Source organism: Haliotis rufescens, unplaced genomic scaffold (assembly GCF_023055435.1).
Source record: "Haliotis rufescens isolate VD_foot unplaced genomic scaffold, xgHalRufe1.0.p SCAF_2, whole genome shotgun sequence".
NCBI classification, from domain to species: domain Eukaryota; kingdom Metazoa; phylum Mollusca; class Gastropoda; order Lepetellida; family Haliotidae; genus Haliotis; species Haliotis rufescens.
In genome coordinates this window covers 78261001-78278979 of record NW_025963890.1, presented here as the reverse complement: position 1 = coordinate 78278979, position 17979 = coordinate 78261001, and the positions used below count along the sequence as shown (strand labels likewise).

The 17979-nt window shown below is 41.0% G+C and overlaps 2 protein-coding genes across 2 annotated transcripts; both read left to right on the top strand.

Annotated features, from left to right (window-relative positions):
- Nucleotides 1–73: 73 nt before the first annotated feature.
- On the top strand, nt 74–2229 carry LOC125382153 (multiple epidermal growth factor-like domains protein 10). The gene is made up of 4 exons (XM_048400619.1): nt 74–505; nt 1147–1293; nt 1431–1577; nt 1839–2229. Exons 1-4 carry the CDS (start codon nt 466–468, stop codon nt 1871–1873), a joined length of 369 nt encoding a protein of 122 aa, XP_048256576.1. The 5' UTR covers nt 74–465; the 3' UTR covers nt 1874–2229.
- On the top strand, nt 1895–7004 carry LOC124122788. The gene is made up of 3 exons (XM_046485922.2): nt 1895–1991; nt 2259–2388; nt 2868–7004. The coding sequence occupies exons 1-3, from the start codon at nt 1895–1897 to the stop codon at nt 3052–3054; spliced, it is 414 nt and encodes a 137-aa protein (XP_046341878.2). The 3' UTR covers nt 3055–7004.
- The last annotated feature ends 10975 nt before the right edge of the window (nt 7005–17979 follow it).

Here is a 17979-nt window from a genome sequence, read left to right as displayed (position 1 = left end):
TGATCACTGCCACATGTTTATATAAAAGTCTCAGTCAAATTATGTTAAGGTAACATCATCAGTGCGCGAAATAGGTTAGTTTGTCCTCTTCATGTATAATTATCTATACATAAGCGTCATGCCTTCGCTTTCGTGAACAATCAGAAAAAAACGAATGTTTGTGATCTCTTGAGTAGCAGTGTTTTCTTAGGCCTAGAATCATATAAATATTTATATAAAATACTGATGTTGTGTAATAATTCTGCTTCACGACCTTTTCATGTGATTACTTTTGCAAACAGATTCATTCTTACAAATGGTTATAGAAACCCATACAATACATGTAAAGCTCTATGTTGTGTGATGTAAGAGCCAAACATCCATTTGACAGTGTGTGGTCCCGGTACTTTCGGCTCTGACTGTGACAACTGCTGCCACTGTGACGGTGAGGTGTGTAACTATGTGAGCGGCATCTGTCCAAGTGGAATGTGTATGCTGGGCTGGTTTGGCAACAGTTGCAATATCAGTGAGTTAAGAACCAATAGCAATTACCTATGACTAATGCGTGAATAATTACCATTCAGTAGAATAGAAATACAAACAATAAACACTAAACTAAACTAATCTCCAAAAAGAAGGTCTACCAACTGAACTATTTCCCTCTATTTTGATAACTTAATAATTCATATATGAATTAAGACTTAAATATGTTTCACGAATACAAGCAAATGTATTGGGTAACAAAAAGCAAGATACATTTACAATTTTGCCACAACGACTTTGGACTAGGTAAAACGATATGCACCTGTAAAAGTATTTTCTAAAACTGGTGACACGGCACGTTATAAACACATCAACCAAAAGCACCAAGAAAGTATGTCTTTGTGTCTCAGTCAGTCCATTTCATGAGCAGTTGTGCCCATTATACTTAAACATAACTCTTATGAAATATTTTAATTGATTTTCAACATGCTTTTGTTTTTCTTTCATAGTCTTTCAAACTCTTGGTATACTTTCTTTTTGATATTAGCTTACATTCACACAAGGATTTGGATGCATTCTTATGTCGTATGTTCAACATGGTGGAATTGTACCTTTTATAAATGTATTTTACACAATTTAATTGCTTCGTGGAAATTGCCATATCCTCTGTATCTGCTGTTTCAGTATGTCCAATGGGAGAATACGGACGACGCTGCTCCAAGCGGTGCACGGACAGACTGTGTAAGGACAGCACCTCCAGCTGTAACCATGCAACTGGTGAATGTTCAGGTGGATGTCAGGCAGGCTACCAAACACCGGACTGCACACAGGGTAAGGATACATCGAGTATCTAGACCAGCATTTTGAACAGATGTATTCTGTAAAATAGTTTTAACAATTTGAAAAAACCCCAACTCAGACATTAATTTGAAATTCAGACACAATATACAATGCATGTTTCTATGAAGAATGCGTCGATACGTATGGAGACGATTGCACAAGAAGCTGCTCAGCCAGACATTGTAGAGACACGTCCCAGTCTGTATGTGATCACGTGACTGGATGGTGTAAAGGAGGCTGTAGTCCCGGATGGAAAGATGTCGATTGCACAACAGGTTAGAGATGTGGAAATATTCTGTTTGGAAACAATATGATCGGATTAAATCTCATGGCACATCAATTGAGGATCCATGTATCGCCTCGCTGGACACACAATCTTTCATTCCTACCTCAAATGTTACCCCTCGAATCACGTTACTCTTAAATAAAATCAACAAAGTCCAAAATAATTCAATTCAACTCATTTTATTGCCTTCTTCTGTGTACGTGGCAAGTTTGACTTGTTATTTTTACATGCAGATAAATTATACCAACAGGCTGTGTCCAAGATGTGGAGTATGGTGCCGGATGAAAAGGCTGCTGCAGAGCCCGGATGTGTGACGGAGGGTCGGGCACCTGTCCCTGGGACACAGGCTTGTGTAGTGATGGGTGCCAGTCAGGATGGACAGGAGAGGATTGTACCCAGAGTGGTATGTGATGTCAAGATGTTAAAGGTGGACGCTGCGCACTCAAAACAAGCAAGTGTGATTTATTGATGACACACGTCTTTAGCACAATTCACCATCAGCAATTCAGCACACTCAGAATTTACCTGTTGACCACTTGTGGAGTTATTTATAAGAATGTATGCCGGCGTAGAAGTTTCTTTAGCATAGGAATCATTTTACTCAGTACGTGTGAGCAGTTTGCTAGGGTGAAAGATTTTCTCTAACCCTTTATCCTTTCTTACTTTCAAGTTGTGAGCAGTTTGTCTCCAGTCACAAGTATGTCCCCAGCAGGAGCTGGCATCATTGGGTCTCTCACTATGCTGGTGGTCTTGGTCATGGTTGTAGGCGTGGTCTGTCTGTGGAGGAAGGGAGACTTCAGGTGCGTTACCTTGGACAGGTGCTAGAGTTATGATGTTATATGATGACGAAGAAGAAGTACTTCTAATGCGCTTGGTTCCATACATCAGTAGGTACATTATTTACATGCAAAAGGAGATTAAAATTACAACTGATTGTGAACAACCTTCCAGTTGCAGAAAATTGTGAGGGGCAATAATAGTTATTGTAGTGATCGGAGCAACTGTGAAAGATTCACTAGCTGGAAGTACTTTCAAGTGTAATTTCTAGAGGGAGTTCATTCCAGATCCCTGGCCAAAATTTTCAGATTCCTCCTTGGGATCGTTAGTAGATCAAATACAAAAGCATCCCAGTGGATGTTGATTCCACAAATAAAAGGTAAATGTCGAATGTAGCCACGTGTGTGCTGTCGAAACCAACAGAACACTTACTGATGTGTACATGATTCTGTAGAAATGTTAACGACGGTCATTTTGATTTTATTATAAATGTTCAATTCAGGATAACCAAGAATACACCAAGACAGAATTCTAGAACACCCGAGACAAGCCCTGCCCCTCCTGTAGAACTCCCCACGTATGATGTCCTGCCTGATCAAGACTACACCAAGCTAAACAGGGTCCACACGGAACATTATGAGACGTTACAGCCTACAGTTGATTACCAGAACAGTGATGTCCGCATCTAGCTAGACAGGGTCCACACGGAACATTATGAGACGTTGCAGCCTACAGTTGATTACCAGAGCAGTGATGTCCGCATCTAGCTAGACAGGGTCCACACGGAACATTATGAGGCGTTGCAGCCTACAGTTAATTACCAGAACAGTGATGTCCGCATCTAGCCGGACAGGAACCACACGGAACATTATGAGGCGTTGCAGCCTACAGTTAATTACCAGAACAGTGATGTCCGCATCTAGCTAGACAGGGTCCACACGGAACATTATGAGGCGTTAAAGCCTACAGTTAATTACCAGAACAGTGAAGTCCGCATCTAGCCGGACAGGAACCACACGGAACATTATGAGGCGTTACAGCCTACAGTTATTTACCAGAACAGTGATGTCCGCATCTAGCCGGACAGGAACCACACGGAACATTATGAGGCGTTACAGCCTACAGTTAATTACCAGAACAGTGATGTCCGCATCTAGCCGGACAGGAACCACACGGAACATTATGAGGCGTTAAAGCCTACAGTTAATTACCAGAACAGTGATGTCCGCATCTAGCCGGACAGGAACCACACGGAACATTATGAGGCGTTACAGCCTACAGTTAATTACCAGAACAGTGATGTCCGCATCTAGCTGGACAGGAACCACACGGAACATTATGAGGCGTTACAGCCTACAGTTAATTACCAGAACAGTGATGTCCGCATCTAGCCGGACAGGAACCACACGGACATTACAGCCTACAGTTGATTACCAGAATAGTGGTGTCCGCATCTAGCTAGAATTGTCCACTCAGAACATTATGAGACGTTACAGCCTACAGTTGATTACTAGAACAGTGGTGTCCGCATCTAGCTAGAATTGTCCACTCAGAATATCATGAGACGTTACAGCCTACAGTTGATTACCAGAATAGTGTGATGTCCGCATCTAGCCAGACAGGGTCCACACAGAACAGTATGAGACGTTACAGCCTACAGTTGATTACCAGAATAGTGATGTCCGCATCTAGCCAGACAGGGTCCACAATGAACATTATGAGACATTACAGCCTACAGTTGATTACCAGAATAGTGATGTCCGCATCAAGCCAGACAGGGTCCACACAGAATAGTATGAGACGTTGCAGCCTACAGTTGATTACCAGAACAGTGATGTCCGCATCTAGCCAGACAGGATCCACACAGAATAGTATGAGACGTTACAGCCTACAGTTGATTACCAGAACAGTGATGTCCGCATCTAGCCAGACAGGGTCCACACAGAACATTATGAGACGTTACAGCCTACAGTTGATTACCAGAACAGTGATGTCCGCATCTAGCCAGACAGGGTCCACACAGAACATTATGAGACGTTACAGCCTACAGGTGATTACCAGAACAGTGATGTCCGCATCTAGCCAGACAGGGTCCACACAGAATAGTATGAGACGTTACAGCCTACAGTTGATTACCAGAACAGTGATGTCCGCATCTAGCCAGACAGGGTCCACACAGAACATTATGAGACGTTACAGCCTACAGTTGATTACCAGAACAGTGATGTCCGCATCTAGCCAGACAGGGTCCACACAGAACATTATGAGACGTTACAGCCTACAGGTGATTACCAGAACAGTGATGTCCGCATCTAGCTAGACAGGGTCCACACAGAACATTATGAGACGTTACAACCTACAGTTGATTATCAGAATAGTGATGTCCGCATCTAGCTAGAGAGGGTCCACTCAGAACATTATGAGACGTTACAGCCTACAGTTGATTACCAGAACAGTGATGTCCGCATCTAGCTGGACAGGATTCACACGGAACATTATGAGACGTTACAGCCTACAGTTGATTACCAGAACAGTGATGTCCGCATCTAGCTGGACAGGATTCACACGGAACATTATGAGACGTTACAGCCTACAGTTAATTACCAGAACAGTGATGTCCGCATCGAGCTAGACAGGGCCCACACAGAACATTATGAGACGTTACAGCCTACAGTTAATTACCAGAACAGTGATGTCCGCATCGAGCTAGACAGGGCCCACACAGAACATTATGAGACGTTACAGCCTACAGTTAATTACCAGAACAGTGATGTCCGCATCTAGCTAGACAGGGTCCACTCAGAACATTATGAGACGTTACAGCCTACAGTTGATTTCCAGAACAGTGATGTCCGCATCTAGCCAGACAGGGTCCACAATGAACATTATGAGACGTTACAGACTACAGTTGATTACCAGAACAGTGATGTCCGCATCTAGCTAGACAGGGTCCACTCAGAACATTATGAGACGTTACAGCCTACAGGTGATTACCAGAACAGTGATGTCCGCATCTAGCTAGACAGGGTCCACACAGAACATTATGAGACGTTACAACCTACAGTTGATTATCAGAATAGTGATGTCCGCATCTAGCTAGAGAGGGTCCACTCAGAACATTATGAGACGTTACAGCCTACAGTTGATTACCAGAACAGTGATGTCCGCATCTAGCTGGACAGGATTCACACGGAACATTATGAGACGTTACAGCCTACAGTTGATTACCAGAACAGTGATGTCCGCATCTAGCTGGACAGGATTCACACGGAACATTATGAGACGTTACAGCCTACAGTTAATTACCAGAACAGTGATGTCCGCATCGAGCTAGACAGGGCCCACACAGAACATTATGAGACGTTACAGCCTACAGTTAATTACCAGAACAGTGATGTCCGCATCGAGCTAGACAGGGCCCACACAGAACATTATGAGACGTTACAGCCTACAGTTAATTACCAGAACAGTGATGTCCGCATCTAGCTAGACAGGGTCCACTCAGAACATTATGAGACGTTACAGCCTACAGTTGATTTCCAGAACAGTGATGTCCGCATCTAGCCAGACAGGGTCCACAATGAACATTATGAGACGTTACAGACTACAGTTGATTACCAGAACAGTGATGTCCGCATCTAGCTAGACAGGGTCCACTCAGAACATTATGAGATGTTACAGCCTACAGTTGATTACTTCAGAGGCCAAACTTTGTTGATAATTTTAACTTTATATAATCTTTATTAAAGTCACGAACGTGATAAAAAACATTAACGTCCTTGTACACAAAACAATTATGATATTAAATTACAAAACAGTGTCGAATAACGAATTTATGTACCAGAATATACATGTGAAGTATTTGAGGTGGGTGTTGGAAAATCCAAAATGGCTGTTACTGACGGTACGGTCTCCTATTAGGTCAGTAACAACCATCTTGGATTTTTACTGACTGTATAGGGGCTCATATGGGGTCAGTAGTTCTGCTTTCTGATTGGTCAGTCTCACTTTGAGGCATAATAAAGATATATACGAGTTCACCACGGGGAATGATGGTGTACAAAGTGTCGATATATATTTATCCCTCACATATGTCGCATAGTTATTCCCAATAACGGATTGTAAAATGATCCTTCTTCAAACACTATTGCATTTTTCAGGTTCATTTACGGTGTTGTAGGTAGTGTAAATGATGTGATACAGAGTCGAAGCGTTCGGTGTATATGTCAGCAGAGGGCACGGGACACCTAGGCCTGTAAGTTGCTGAAGTTCATTGTGAAGAGTTGCGTCCCTCAGGCGTACAGGAACCTATGATCATGGGTTCGAATCCTAGTATCAGCCTGATTATATTTCTGGGCTTGTCAACACCATACTGGTGTTCGTGGGTTTCACCAAAATGATGAACGTCTCAGACCTGCATCACCTGTTTTCTCCAGTGTAGTATTCAGTTATGGTAGCATGGTTATTGGTGATGACCTAAGGTCAGATTTTGACGGACTACTTTCCTCTTTGTAAGTAATTGATAAAACCTCTGTCTGTGTCGAACCTTTTCGGTTATAGAGTGTTAATAAATGTTACTTAGAAGAAGAAGAAGAAGTCTTTTATTTGTACTAAGGCCACTGGCCAATATACAATACATACATTTGAAATAGTGTGGTACATGAACGAAAGGTAATGTTAGGTAAATATTTACAGATTTACAGTTGTTGGTAAATACAGTTGTCTAATATCGTTTTAATGTTCACATTCTAAAGTAAAATGATATTCATTCTCTATACTTGTTTCATATATGGGCCATAAACGTAAATCAACATCAGCCCATCTACCTTCGTTTACCTTAGGTCTTAGTAGCCCGGCTCTAAGCCTTATCGTAACATTTCGATACTTTATTGCAATAACAATGGAAAGGTATTTTTCTGGTTCCAGGAGTCTTTATACAGGATGGACCTAGAACTAGCCTTGATAGTACTATTCCATGATTGGTAGAACATATTTATCAAAATGTTTTTAAAACTATTTATGAATGATGGTTTATCGCCAACAGCTTGACTGAGCCAAACTACTCCAAATCCGTGAGAAAATAACATGGAACGAATAGAAGAAGCATAGTTATGACGACCACACTTGTCGTTATATACAAGCGTATTTTAAGATTTTCTTGGTATCCCATCTTCGTCCATTTTAATCACTTTTAGCCAATACTTTACAGAACGACACATAGCATTTACATGTAGTGGGTACCGACCGCATTCCCCATACACAATAGCATTTGGGGTTTGCAAACCAACGTTAAGAAACTTCTTACAAGCCATAATATGCACTTGTTCTATTTTTTCAAATCCGTCAGCACCCCATATTTCCGCACCATATAAAAGAATAGGTTGAATCTGAGTATCAATTATGTTAACGAAAACTGAAGTGTCAACAAAACCAATCTTCCGTAGATTGCGAAATATTTCCATTAAAGCTCGTTTACCCCTTGATGCTAGATCTGAAACACATTGGTTCATCTTTGATATATATGAGAATACAAACCCAAGATATCTATAGGAGTTGGCGGTTGAAACACGTTTGCCTTTATAGAACCATTTCTCATGAACAGATAACCGCCCTCCTCCTCTAAATACAACAACACTCGTTTTATCTAAATTTACCCTTAATCCATGTGAATCTGCAAACTTTTCAAGAATATTAAGTTGGTTCTGTAAACCAGTTACTGTGTCAGAGACAAGAATAACATCATCGGCAAACAGTAATAATAATATTACAAACAAGTCTGGATAATTAATCTCATCTAGATTGCATTATCATCATCTTCTTGACACAGATATGACTGAAACTATTTTTGTGGAGGGTCACACTAGGTATGGGTAGTAGGCAGTAAGCTGGATGGCGTCACTCATGACCGTTGTGTTATAATGTATGTAATAATGCGTCGCTGCGATCATAAGCATAGACTGTTCGTTTTGGGGGGATGTAAGGAGAAAGATTACTGGACTCGTGTATACCGTTAATCTTACAAATCTTACATATCTTACGTTTCTCAACGTATCTAACGCGTTCTCGCTCGATACGTTTTGAAACAACTCGTTGTAAGATGGATGGTATCTGACAGTCACCCTGTAGTGATCTCAGTGATACTTTAAGTTACAGACAAATGATTCTGAATCAGACAGACCACTGTTCGATAGTATGAACAATCAACCATCAGGGTGTGATGACAGGAAGGCCGCACACGATGTCCTGGTGGAGTTGATAATAGAGGCAAAGCTGCACACGATGTCCTGGTGGAGTTGATAATAGAGGCAAAGCTGCACAAGATGTCCTGGTGGAGTTGATAATAGAGGCAAAGCTGCACTCGATGTCCTGGTGGAGTTGATAATAGAGGCAAAGCTGCACAAGATGTCCAGGTGGAGTTGATAATAGAGGCAAAGCTGCACACGATGTCCTGGTGGAGTTGATAATAGAGGCAAAGCTGCACACGATGTCCTGGTGGAGTTGATAATAGAGGCAAAGCTGCACACGATGTCCTGGTGGAGTTGATAATAGAGGCAAAGCTGCACACGATGTCCTGGTGGAGTTGATAATAGAGGCAAAGCTGCACACGATGTCCTGGTGGAGTTGATAATATAGGCAAAGCTGCAAACGATGTCCTGGTGGAGTTGATAATAGAAGCAAAGCTGCACACGATGTCCTGGTGGAGTTGTTAATAGAGGCAAAGCTGCACACGATGTCCTGGTGGAGTTGATAATAGAGGCAAAGCTGCACACGATGTCCTGGTGGAGTTGATAATAGAGGCAAAGCTGCACTCGATATCCTGGTGGAGTTGATAATAGAGGCAAAGCTGCACACGATGTCCTGGTGGAGTTGATAATAGAGGCAAAGCTGCACACGATGTCCTGGTGGAGTTGATAATAGAGGCAAAGCTGCACACGATGTCCTGGTGGAGTTGATAATAGAGGCAAAGCTGCACACCATGTCCTGGTGGAGTTGATAATAGAGGCAAAGCTGCACACGATGTCCTGGTGGAGTTGATAATAGAGGCAAAGCTGCACACGATGTCCTGGTGGAGTTGATAATAGAGGCAAAGCTGCACAGGATGTCCTGGTGGAGTTGATAATAGAGGCAAAGCTGCACACGATGTCCTGGTGGAGTTGATAATAGAGGCAAAGCTGCACACGATGTCCTTGTGGAGTTGATAATGAAGGCAAAGCTGCGCACGATGTCCTGGTTGAGTTGATAATAGAGGCAAAGCTGCACACGATGTCCTTGTGGAGTTGATAATGAAGGCAAAGCTGCGCACGATGTCCTGGTTGAGTTGATAATAGAGGCAAAGCTGCACACGCAGCTGTGACAACATCTTGGATGTAGAAATGTTGTTTCCAGTCAACCCAGCATTAATTGTTTAAGTCTTGATTCTTACTCCACTTTCGTCCCCAACTACTACCGTCATAGCTTCTTATAACTTCACAGACAGATAGGCATATACGCGCATAAAGGAAAAGTGGGCACAACTCTGACATACGTCAAACTAAGCCACTGGAACTTGCTATGGATCACGACAATATCTTTTCGTATTCTTATCTTCATGAGTAACCAAACTGTACAAACACAAACATCGATATGGAAACCGTGCACGTTTCATGACAAATCATAACATATTATGAAACCGTATTACATGAAAAAAATATGTAATAGATATAAAGATGACTCCATGGAAGACTTAAAATGGTCCTCAGATCCCTAAATTCAAGTGACTGTGTGAGTGCAATTTGACTTTTGTTGCCCAATTTTTAACGGAGAGCTCGTCTTATAATCAAATGTTAGTATTTACAGAAAATGTGATACCTTTTTGTTTGATACATTGTATTTCATGTTTTATTGCTCTGACGACACATTTTCAAATTTGACGTATCAGTGATGTCCGATGCAAACTTGTACCATATGTTCACGTGTTTTTTTCAGAATAACAATTGGCTTGCCTTTGCATGTGTTTGTGGGTCGGGACACTCTCCCCTTTTCGCGAACCCCTGGAATCATTACTGTTTGATAGTGATTCATAAACACATGCTCATGATATAGTCGGAATCATACACTCGACTCTGCTTTATGCAGATATTTCTATTGGACATGGAAAGGGCGTTGTCGCTTTATTTATTTGAATAATGCGTTTCACATATTAGTTACTATAAATAAATATATTTATTAAGTTATGAATACAAAACATACAGTTAGAGAAAGTTCACATAATGGACAACTAATATTTCAGTGTTGTTGAAAGAATCATAATCGTCTCGGAAATAATCTGAACATGTAATTTGAAGAGAGGCTTGCTTTATATAAAAAAGGGCAAAAAGGGGAAAGATTTAACATACATAAGTATTTACAGTACCTTCCTGAAGTCGTGGGCATTTTATGGAAGAAAATCATCCTAAGATATATGCCATATCTGCTAGAACTATTCCATCACTTTTCATCTGTTGTGATATGTTCAATGTGGAATTGTCTGACAGTTGGCAAGTCTATATGTGCCATACACACTACGGATATAAACAACATACGACTGTAACTGATAAAATATATCTGATGTGAAGGAAATATGTGCAAAACGGCTGTGTGTATATATTAACATTCACAATAGTTAGATATGAGTCAGCTGCTAACTGCATTTTACATCCATATGCAGATCTACCAGTAGAGGTCATAAATTCATCATTAGAGGTATGTTGTGCCCATTGGCATGCATTGTCTGGTGGATAATTTGTTCCCTGAACAAATAGAATTACACATCGTCAATGTAGGACACTGCGAAATAGTTCCTGGTGGACATGTTACTCGTCAGCATGGCGGGGCACAGACTCGGTGTCCTGCTGTGTCTGTGTGCTGGACGTTGTAGCAGGTAGTTGCTGAACAATGTACACGATATGTCTCTTTATAAAGTACGGATATTAACATTAATAATACATATACAACTGCATTCTTCCTTTTTTTCCCGAACAGCGCACATTTATTCAGTGGCGTAGTACAACTATTGTATATGTTCTATATTCTATTCCCAGGACTCGTAGCAGGACACTGTTTAGTTCCACATATAGTTAAAGAGGTACGAGACCAGACATTTCATATGTTATATTCATGTTTTATGCTACACCACGTGTGAAGGGCTGGTGCTACGGAGAAAGCAGGATACACCCACCCTTTTTCGGAACACCTGGAGTCATCACCGATTTGCAGTGATCCATTCATATAGTTTTCATCACTATTTTGCCTTTCTGTTTCGGCAGATAGTCGAGACGGGTTAGTCTCTGGCGTTGACGTTTTGAATCTATATGTAATGAATTCTATATTTCAAGTTGTATTTAAGTTGTTAGATTCTACTCCATTTGAACGAGGACGACGTGACCCGAATGTAAAGCCACAACACCGTAACCAGTTACACCCTCCTGTGAACCTGTATAGAGCATTGCTAGCAATACCTAGAAAGAGCGAGTCGGTCTACTCCCTATACACGGTATCCTATGTCGGAAACTGTGCAGAGTTGCGTCCCTTGTGCACGCCAGAAACCTATGATTGTGGGTTCGAATCACGGTTCGCCCCAATTATGTTTCTAGTTTTTTCAGCACCATACCCGTGGTGATCGTGGGTTTCACCGAAGTGGTAAACGTCTGAGACCTGCACCACTTGGGGCTTTCCTCCCACATTAAGTTGACACGCCATGATATGCAAGTGAATTGTGGCGCGTGCCTTTGACGACGGGGCCTCCTGTAACCCCTAGTGTCCATAACATTTGAGATATCCCGGTGATTAGATGTTGGTACAGCTAGAATATTGCTGACTGGATTGATGACAACCACTGATTTTCAGAGGTTCCGTACAAAATTAAAAATAAACCAGATTTGTCATAAAAGACACATACAAGAGGCTGTTTTACAGATCTGGCGACTCTAAAACTAGAAAAGTGGTAAAATAATATAACACCCCCCCCCCCCCCCCCCCCCCCCCCGCTCCTGAAACTGGAATGCAAATGTACATATTAACAATAACATGTCTGTTTTTTCTCTTCCTGCCTTACAACCAGGAGACCAAACATGAAAAGAAAATCTGCAAAATTAGCACAAGGTCAGCGGTGACTGCTTCCTTCTGGGGTCCTGCATTTCACCAACAATGAAAAGCTATTCATGTGTTTGAGGATATTCATTTATTGGGATGGTGTCAGTACAAATGCATTTTACATCCTCTATGACCCTTCACAATGTATGTTGTTTGCTGCAAGAACAAACGTGTATATATTTAAGGGCGATTGGTCAACATTTGAGAGCACGTTTACGAGTTATATGTCATCAATTGTGCCTGTGGAAAATGTTTCCTGATCATGATAGATAAGGACAATTGACTTCTCTGTCCTCTATTGACATACCCCGGCATGTTTTCACATGGTGGGCACATGTTGTTGGTACTGCATCCTTGTATTGGTTATAAAAACTGACAACTGTGTTTGCTGTCTGTTATCAATATCAGCAGCCTGGCTATGGCTATTTACTTTTAGTTTTAGAAATAATTGTATTAGTTCAAATGATGAGGCAAATGACACCTTTTATCAGCATAATGAAATATATATAAATTGTCAATGCAAGAGAATAACCTGCCTAGATTTCCTGCTAAAACAGATTCCACTTGAATAGCTGTGGAAATTATATGAATGGACCACTGATGTGATGACACGAGGTGTTCGCAAAAAGGCCAAGGCTGCCCTACCGGTAGCACCTGCCATTCATACAATTTGCATAAAAAGTATTTATTTCTTGACGCAGCACAGCAATATTCCTGCCATGCTTGTAAAAATAACCCCAGACAATCCAGTGACACGAGAGTACAATTACTGATTTTGTTGAAACTAAAAAAAATAATTTTGAATAACACCTGTTGTGTACGAGTACAGCGATTCTGCTGCTTATAAGTATAGAAAAGCTTAAAGAAATATATTCGTTTTGCAACACAGTGGGGCGCAGTATTAAAGTCTCAGCCCAAACACTACTCTTGTAGTTGACTCCTCATACATACAGAGCTGATGATGAAACTCGGGGACTTCAGTCTAACAGCAGACACATGGACACAGTTCAAGTAATATACATTTTTATATTGAAAGTACAAGTATACAGTAAAATGCATTTCTCCAATCACAAAGATCAAATTTTGCCACAGATTGGTCAGAATTAGGACACAATCACTTACATCATCACAAAATAGAAACATGTGACGCCAGACCCATTGACTCCCTTTTTATAGGCAGAATGTTGATGAGGATGGCCATCTTGCGGTTAAGACTTTCTATTGTGACTTGATTAATCCTTTTTGATAGGTGATTAGCAATGGACAAAAGGAAGTCGGGACCCAACTTATCACTGACAGGTTATAGCAATGGACAATGCGCAAACAGGAGGCAGCGAGCAATTAGCACTGATAGGTAATAGCAATGGACAACCGGACAGAGAGAAGCCAGCTGGATAATGAGAAGTTTGCTGAGTGCGGCATGAAACAACATTAACTCATTCACGTCAACAATACGTTCGGTGATGTAGTTCACGTAATTAGGACATTTATAACTTCTGGTATAATCTGGTAGGAGGTACCTGTTCATGTTACTGTCCGCTTGTCAGCAGATGCTTGGCGAGCTGACATCATTGGTCAGCGTTGGTCACATGACCAATGATAAGTAGGTGTGTAAACAGACCCGAGTATAAATAAAACGACACCAATGTCAGGGATATGTACAGGTGAATGTTGCTTTATTCACAGTATCCACACACTCAGTGATCGCGATAAAACAAGTACCCTTAACCTGTATTAAGCCAGCATAACCTGATATGTTTCAGCTCAATGCAGTGTAAGTGACATCTTCGTGTAATAATGTCCGCACACTCAGTGACAGGGCAATGTACAACCAGATGTCTGCCCAGGGAACATGTAAACGCTGGTAGTGTGTATGGTCGTGCACCTATATGTTTCTACACGAGTGAACCACACGGGTGCCCTAGTGTGTGTGTCACCCAGATTGACGCCTGTCGTATAACTTCCGGGTAGATATTACAGATCCAGGTATGGCGTCTCGTGCAGTGATTTTTGTATTGATTGTATATCTCTCTGCTTGGCCCTCTACCATTGGTAAATATCTGCTTCTTCAATACAAAGAATGGTTTCTGTGAATATTGACATCCCTGATACAATACTTCTGTTACAGACAGCTGTCCTGATGGTACATACGGCTACCAGTGTCATTGTCTACCTCTGATACACTACTTCAGTTACAGGCAGCTGTTCTGATGGTACATGTGGCTACTGTCATTGTCTACCTCTGATACAATACTTCAGTTACAGGCACCTGTTCTGATGTTACATACGACTACCAGTGTCACTGTCTATCTCTGATATAGTACTTCAGTTACAGACATCTGTCCTGATGGTGACCGGTGTCACTTTATGTCTCTGCTAGATACAATACTTCAGTTACAGGCAGCTGTCCTGATGGTACATACGGCTACCAGTTTCACTGTCTATCTCTGATACAATACTTCAGTTATAGACAGCTGTCCTGATGGTACATACCAGTTTCACTGTCTGTCTCTGCTAGATACAATACTTCAGTTACAGGCAGGCTGTCCTGGTGGTACATAGGGCTACCAGTGTCACTGTCTATCTTTGATACAATACTTCAGTTACAGGCAGCTGTTCTGATGTTACATACGACTACCAGTGTCACTGTCTATCTCTGATACAATACTTCAGTTACAAACAGCTGTCCTGATGGTACTTAGGCCTACCAGTTTCACTGTCTGTTACTGATGTAATACTTCTGTTACAGGCAGCTGCCCTAACGGTACATACGGATACCAGTGTGGTTACAGATGTAACTGTGACCAAGACAAGTGTGATTCTACTTCCGGCTGCAGTGCGCCAGCCTGTTACCCAGGATGGACGGGTCTGACATGTCAGAAACGTATGTAACTACAGCAGCACAACTACTGACATCGTACTGAGACTGTAAGGCTTGCTCATCCTCACGGGTGTCAACTTACTAATATATTTCTCGGCTTTCAACAACTGATTCAGATGCCATAACCCAACACTCATTCAGCAGTCATATCGCTAAGGGGTCACATACATCAACAATCATTAATTTGGCAGTCACAGAATGTATGTGTCATTAATGTAATCTATTCGGTGTCTCATGAGGCTCGGTGCTTCCATTTTGATTGGACAGATATTTTGTTGTAGCAGAAATACGAATATGGATAACAGTGAAGCGTTGCTTTTTTAACCAGAAGCCATGTATGCCCTTGCAATCACTCGATACTGAGTAATTGTGCAAATACCCATTGTTACGTTTTGATTTCCAACTTGAAACAATATGTTAACCCAGAAATCTGCACGTAAAAGACTTTAGTGTGAAACCAACCAACAACCAACAAGTGGATTACTAGGATTACAAATCAATACAAATTACTGCACATCAATAACAATGACAGTACACACTAGAAGTTGTACAATACTGAATGACAATGTATGATATGATGGCAGTGGTCAGTATCAAATACAAAAATACCGTGGTGAGAGCAAAACATAATAGTATATTTACCAAGCGGCGACAGTGGTGAATCTTCCGAGATGGCCTCAGCTGGGAATCTGGGGTGATTCACAATTAAACTGGTCTTGATGTACTGAAATGTGTAAGAGATACGGTATACACGGTCTTTTCCCTTACATAGTCATACTAGCTTCTGGCAATTTCTACACAGTGCCACCACAAAATATTCTACATGTAACACTCTATTTCAGTCCACGGTATACCGGAAGTTTTACACATCACATTAGCATCTAAATATAGTTATAACTTTCTCAAAACTGCTGACGATAAATAGTACCACATTCCGTAGAGTGAGTGAGTGAGTGAGTGAGTGAGTGAGTGAGTGAGTTTTACGCTTCTTTTTGCAATATTCCAGCAATATCACGGCGGGGGACACCAGAAATCGGCTTCATATAGTGTAGCCAGCAGAGGCCCATTATTGCAACAGCGTCAGAGAACATAATCAACTCTCCTTTCACAAAATATAATGGAGACATCAAACAATAGAATATTCCACCTGTTTCTATAACGCCTTTTTTGATATAACGTTCACAATGTATCTAAATATAGTAACTTCCTCAAAACTGCTTACATTAAATAGTACTACATTCCTGACAAAGAAAAATGCAACGAGCTTTAACCGATCTCAACAGAAACAATGTTATTCAGCTATAATAATTGTTTAACAATAAAATACACTGCCCCATAACACCACTGATCATTCTGAACTATTGGATCTAACTATGTTTGGTTAAAGTATGTACATGGATTCACGCCTCTTTCATTCATAAATGTCAGAAGAAATACAGAAAACCAGAGTAACACAGATACAGACGTGCGGCCTGCTACAAAGTGGTGGTGGTGAGAATAGTAGTTCTTTTAATAGCCAAGAGACAACCTGCCAACTTCCCACTTCGTTTATTCATCAGACGACAAGTGACAATCGGTAGCCAAGCCTGAGCACGTATTGCACGTGCGTTGCATAACAATGTTTTCCGAAACGCTAATAATATTACATGAACGACTTCTGTTTACCATCAGAATTTATCAAACAAAACCTAATCTTTTACACCCCCCCTAAAAATATACAAAAAAACGTATCATGAAATAATAGAACGATCTTACAGCCGTTTTTAAAGCAAAGTATCCAAATCAATGTCAATCGTAGAAACACAAATGTCACACTGACCTAAAATGTGGCCAGTAGGTCAATACCTTAATCCAGTGTCAACACACGAATACACTTAATAAGGTCACCATGACACAGGGAAGTTACAGGGTCTGTGACCCAGGTCTTTAGGATCGCAAAAGTGTTAATGTAACGCTTACAGTTCAATAAGACACTTAACTAGGTCACCATGACACAGGGATGTTACATTGTCTGTGACCCAGGTATTTAGGATCCCAAAAGTGTTAATGTTTCACTTACAGTTAAATAAGACACTTAACTAGGTCACCATGACACAGGGATGTTACAAGGTCTGTGACCCAGGTCTTTAGGATCCCAAAAGTGTTAATGTAACGCTTACAGTTCAATAAGACACTTAACTAGGTCACCATGACACAGGGATGTTACAAGGTCTGTGACCCAGGTATTTAGGATCCCAAAAGTGTTAATGTAACGCTTCCAGTTCAATAAGACACTTAACTAGGTCACCATGACACAGGGATGTTACAAGGTCTGTGACCCAGGTCTTTAGGATCGCAACAGTGTTAATTTTACACTTACAGTTCAATAATATTACATGTACGACTTCTGTTTACCATCAGATTTTATCAAACAAAACCTAATATTTTAGCCCTGTTCCAATATTGACACGTGTATGTAGTAAGTTAATTAAACTATCCATACGCAGAAATGGTTCTCCTCCTTTTCAATTCCAATATATTTAATGGCCTTGATTCAATTACAATATGGGTTGCTTTCCTAAAAATGACCACATATTTTTGATCGTTTATTAAGAAACTATTTCAGATAGCATTTTTGTCTGTG

Excerpts from the sequence above, each read along its gene's own strand:
- LOC124122788 (XM_046485922.2), top strand. The coding sequence starts at position 1,895 with ATGTGTGACGGAGGGTCGGGCACCTGTCCCTGGGACACAGGCTTGTGT. Across the intron at positions 1,992-2,258 it reads AGAGGATTGTACCCAGAGTG|TTGTGAGCAGTTTGTCTCCA; the intron begins GTATGTGATGTC and ends CTTACTTTCAAG. Across the intron at positions 2,389-2,867 it reads TGGAGGAAGGGAGACTTCAG|GATAACCAAGAATACACCAA; the intron begins GTGCGTTACCTT and ends TGTTCAATTCAG.
- LOC125382153 (XM_048400619.1), top strand. The coding sequence starts at position 466 with ATGTGTATGCTGGGCTGGTTTGGCAACAGTTGCAATATCA. Across the intron at positions 506-1,146 it reads TGGCAACAGTTGCAATATCA|TATGTCCAATGGGAGAATAC; the intron begins GTGAGTTAAGAA and ends CTGCTGTTTCAG. Across the intron at positions 1,578-1,838 it reads AGATGTCGATTGCACAACAG|GCTGTGTCCAAGATGTGGAG; the intron begins GTTAGAGATGTG and ends TTATACCAACAG.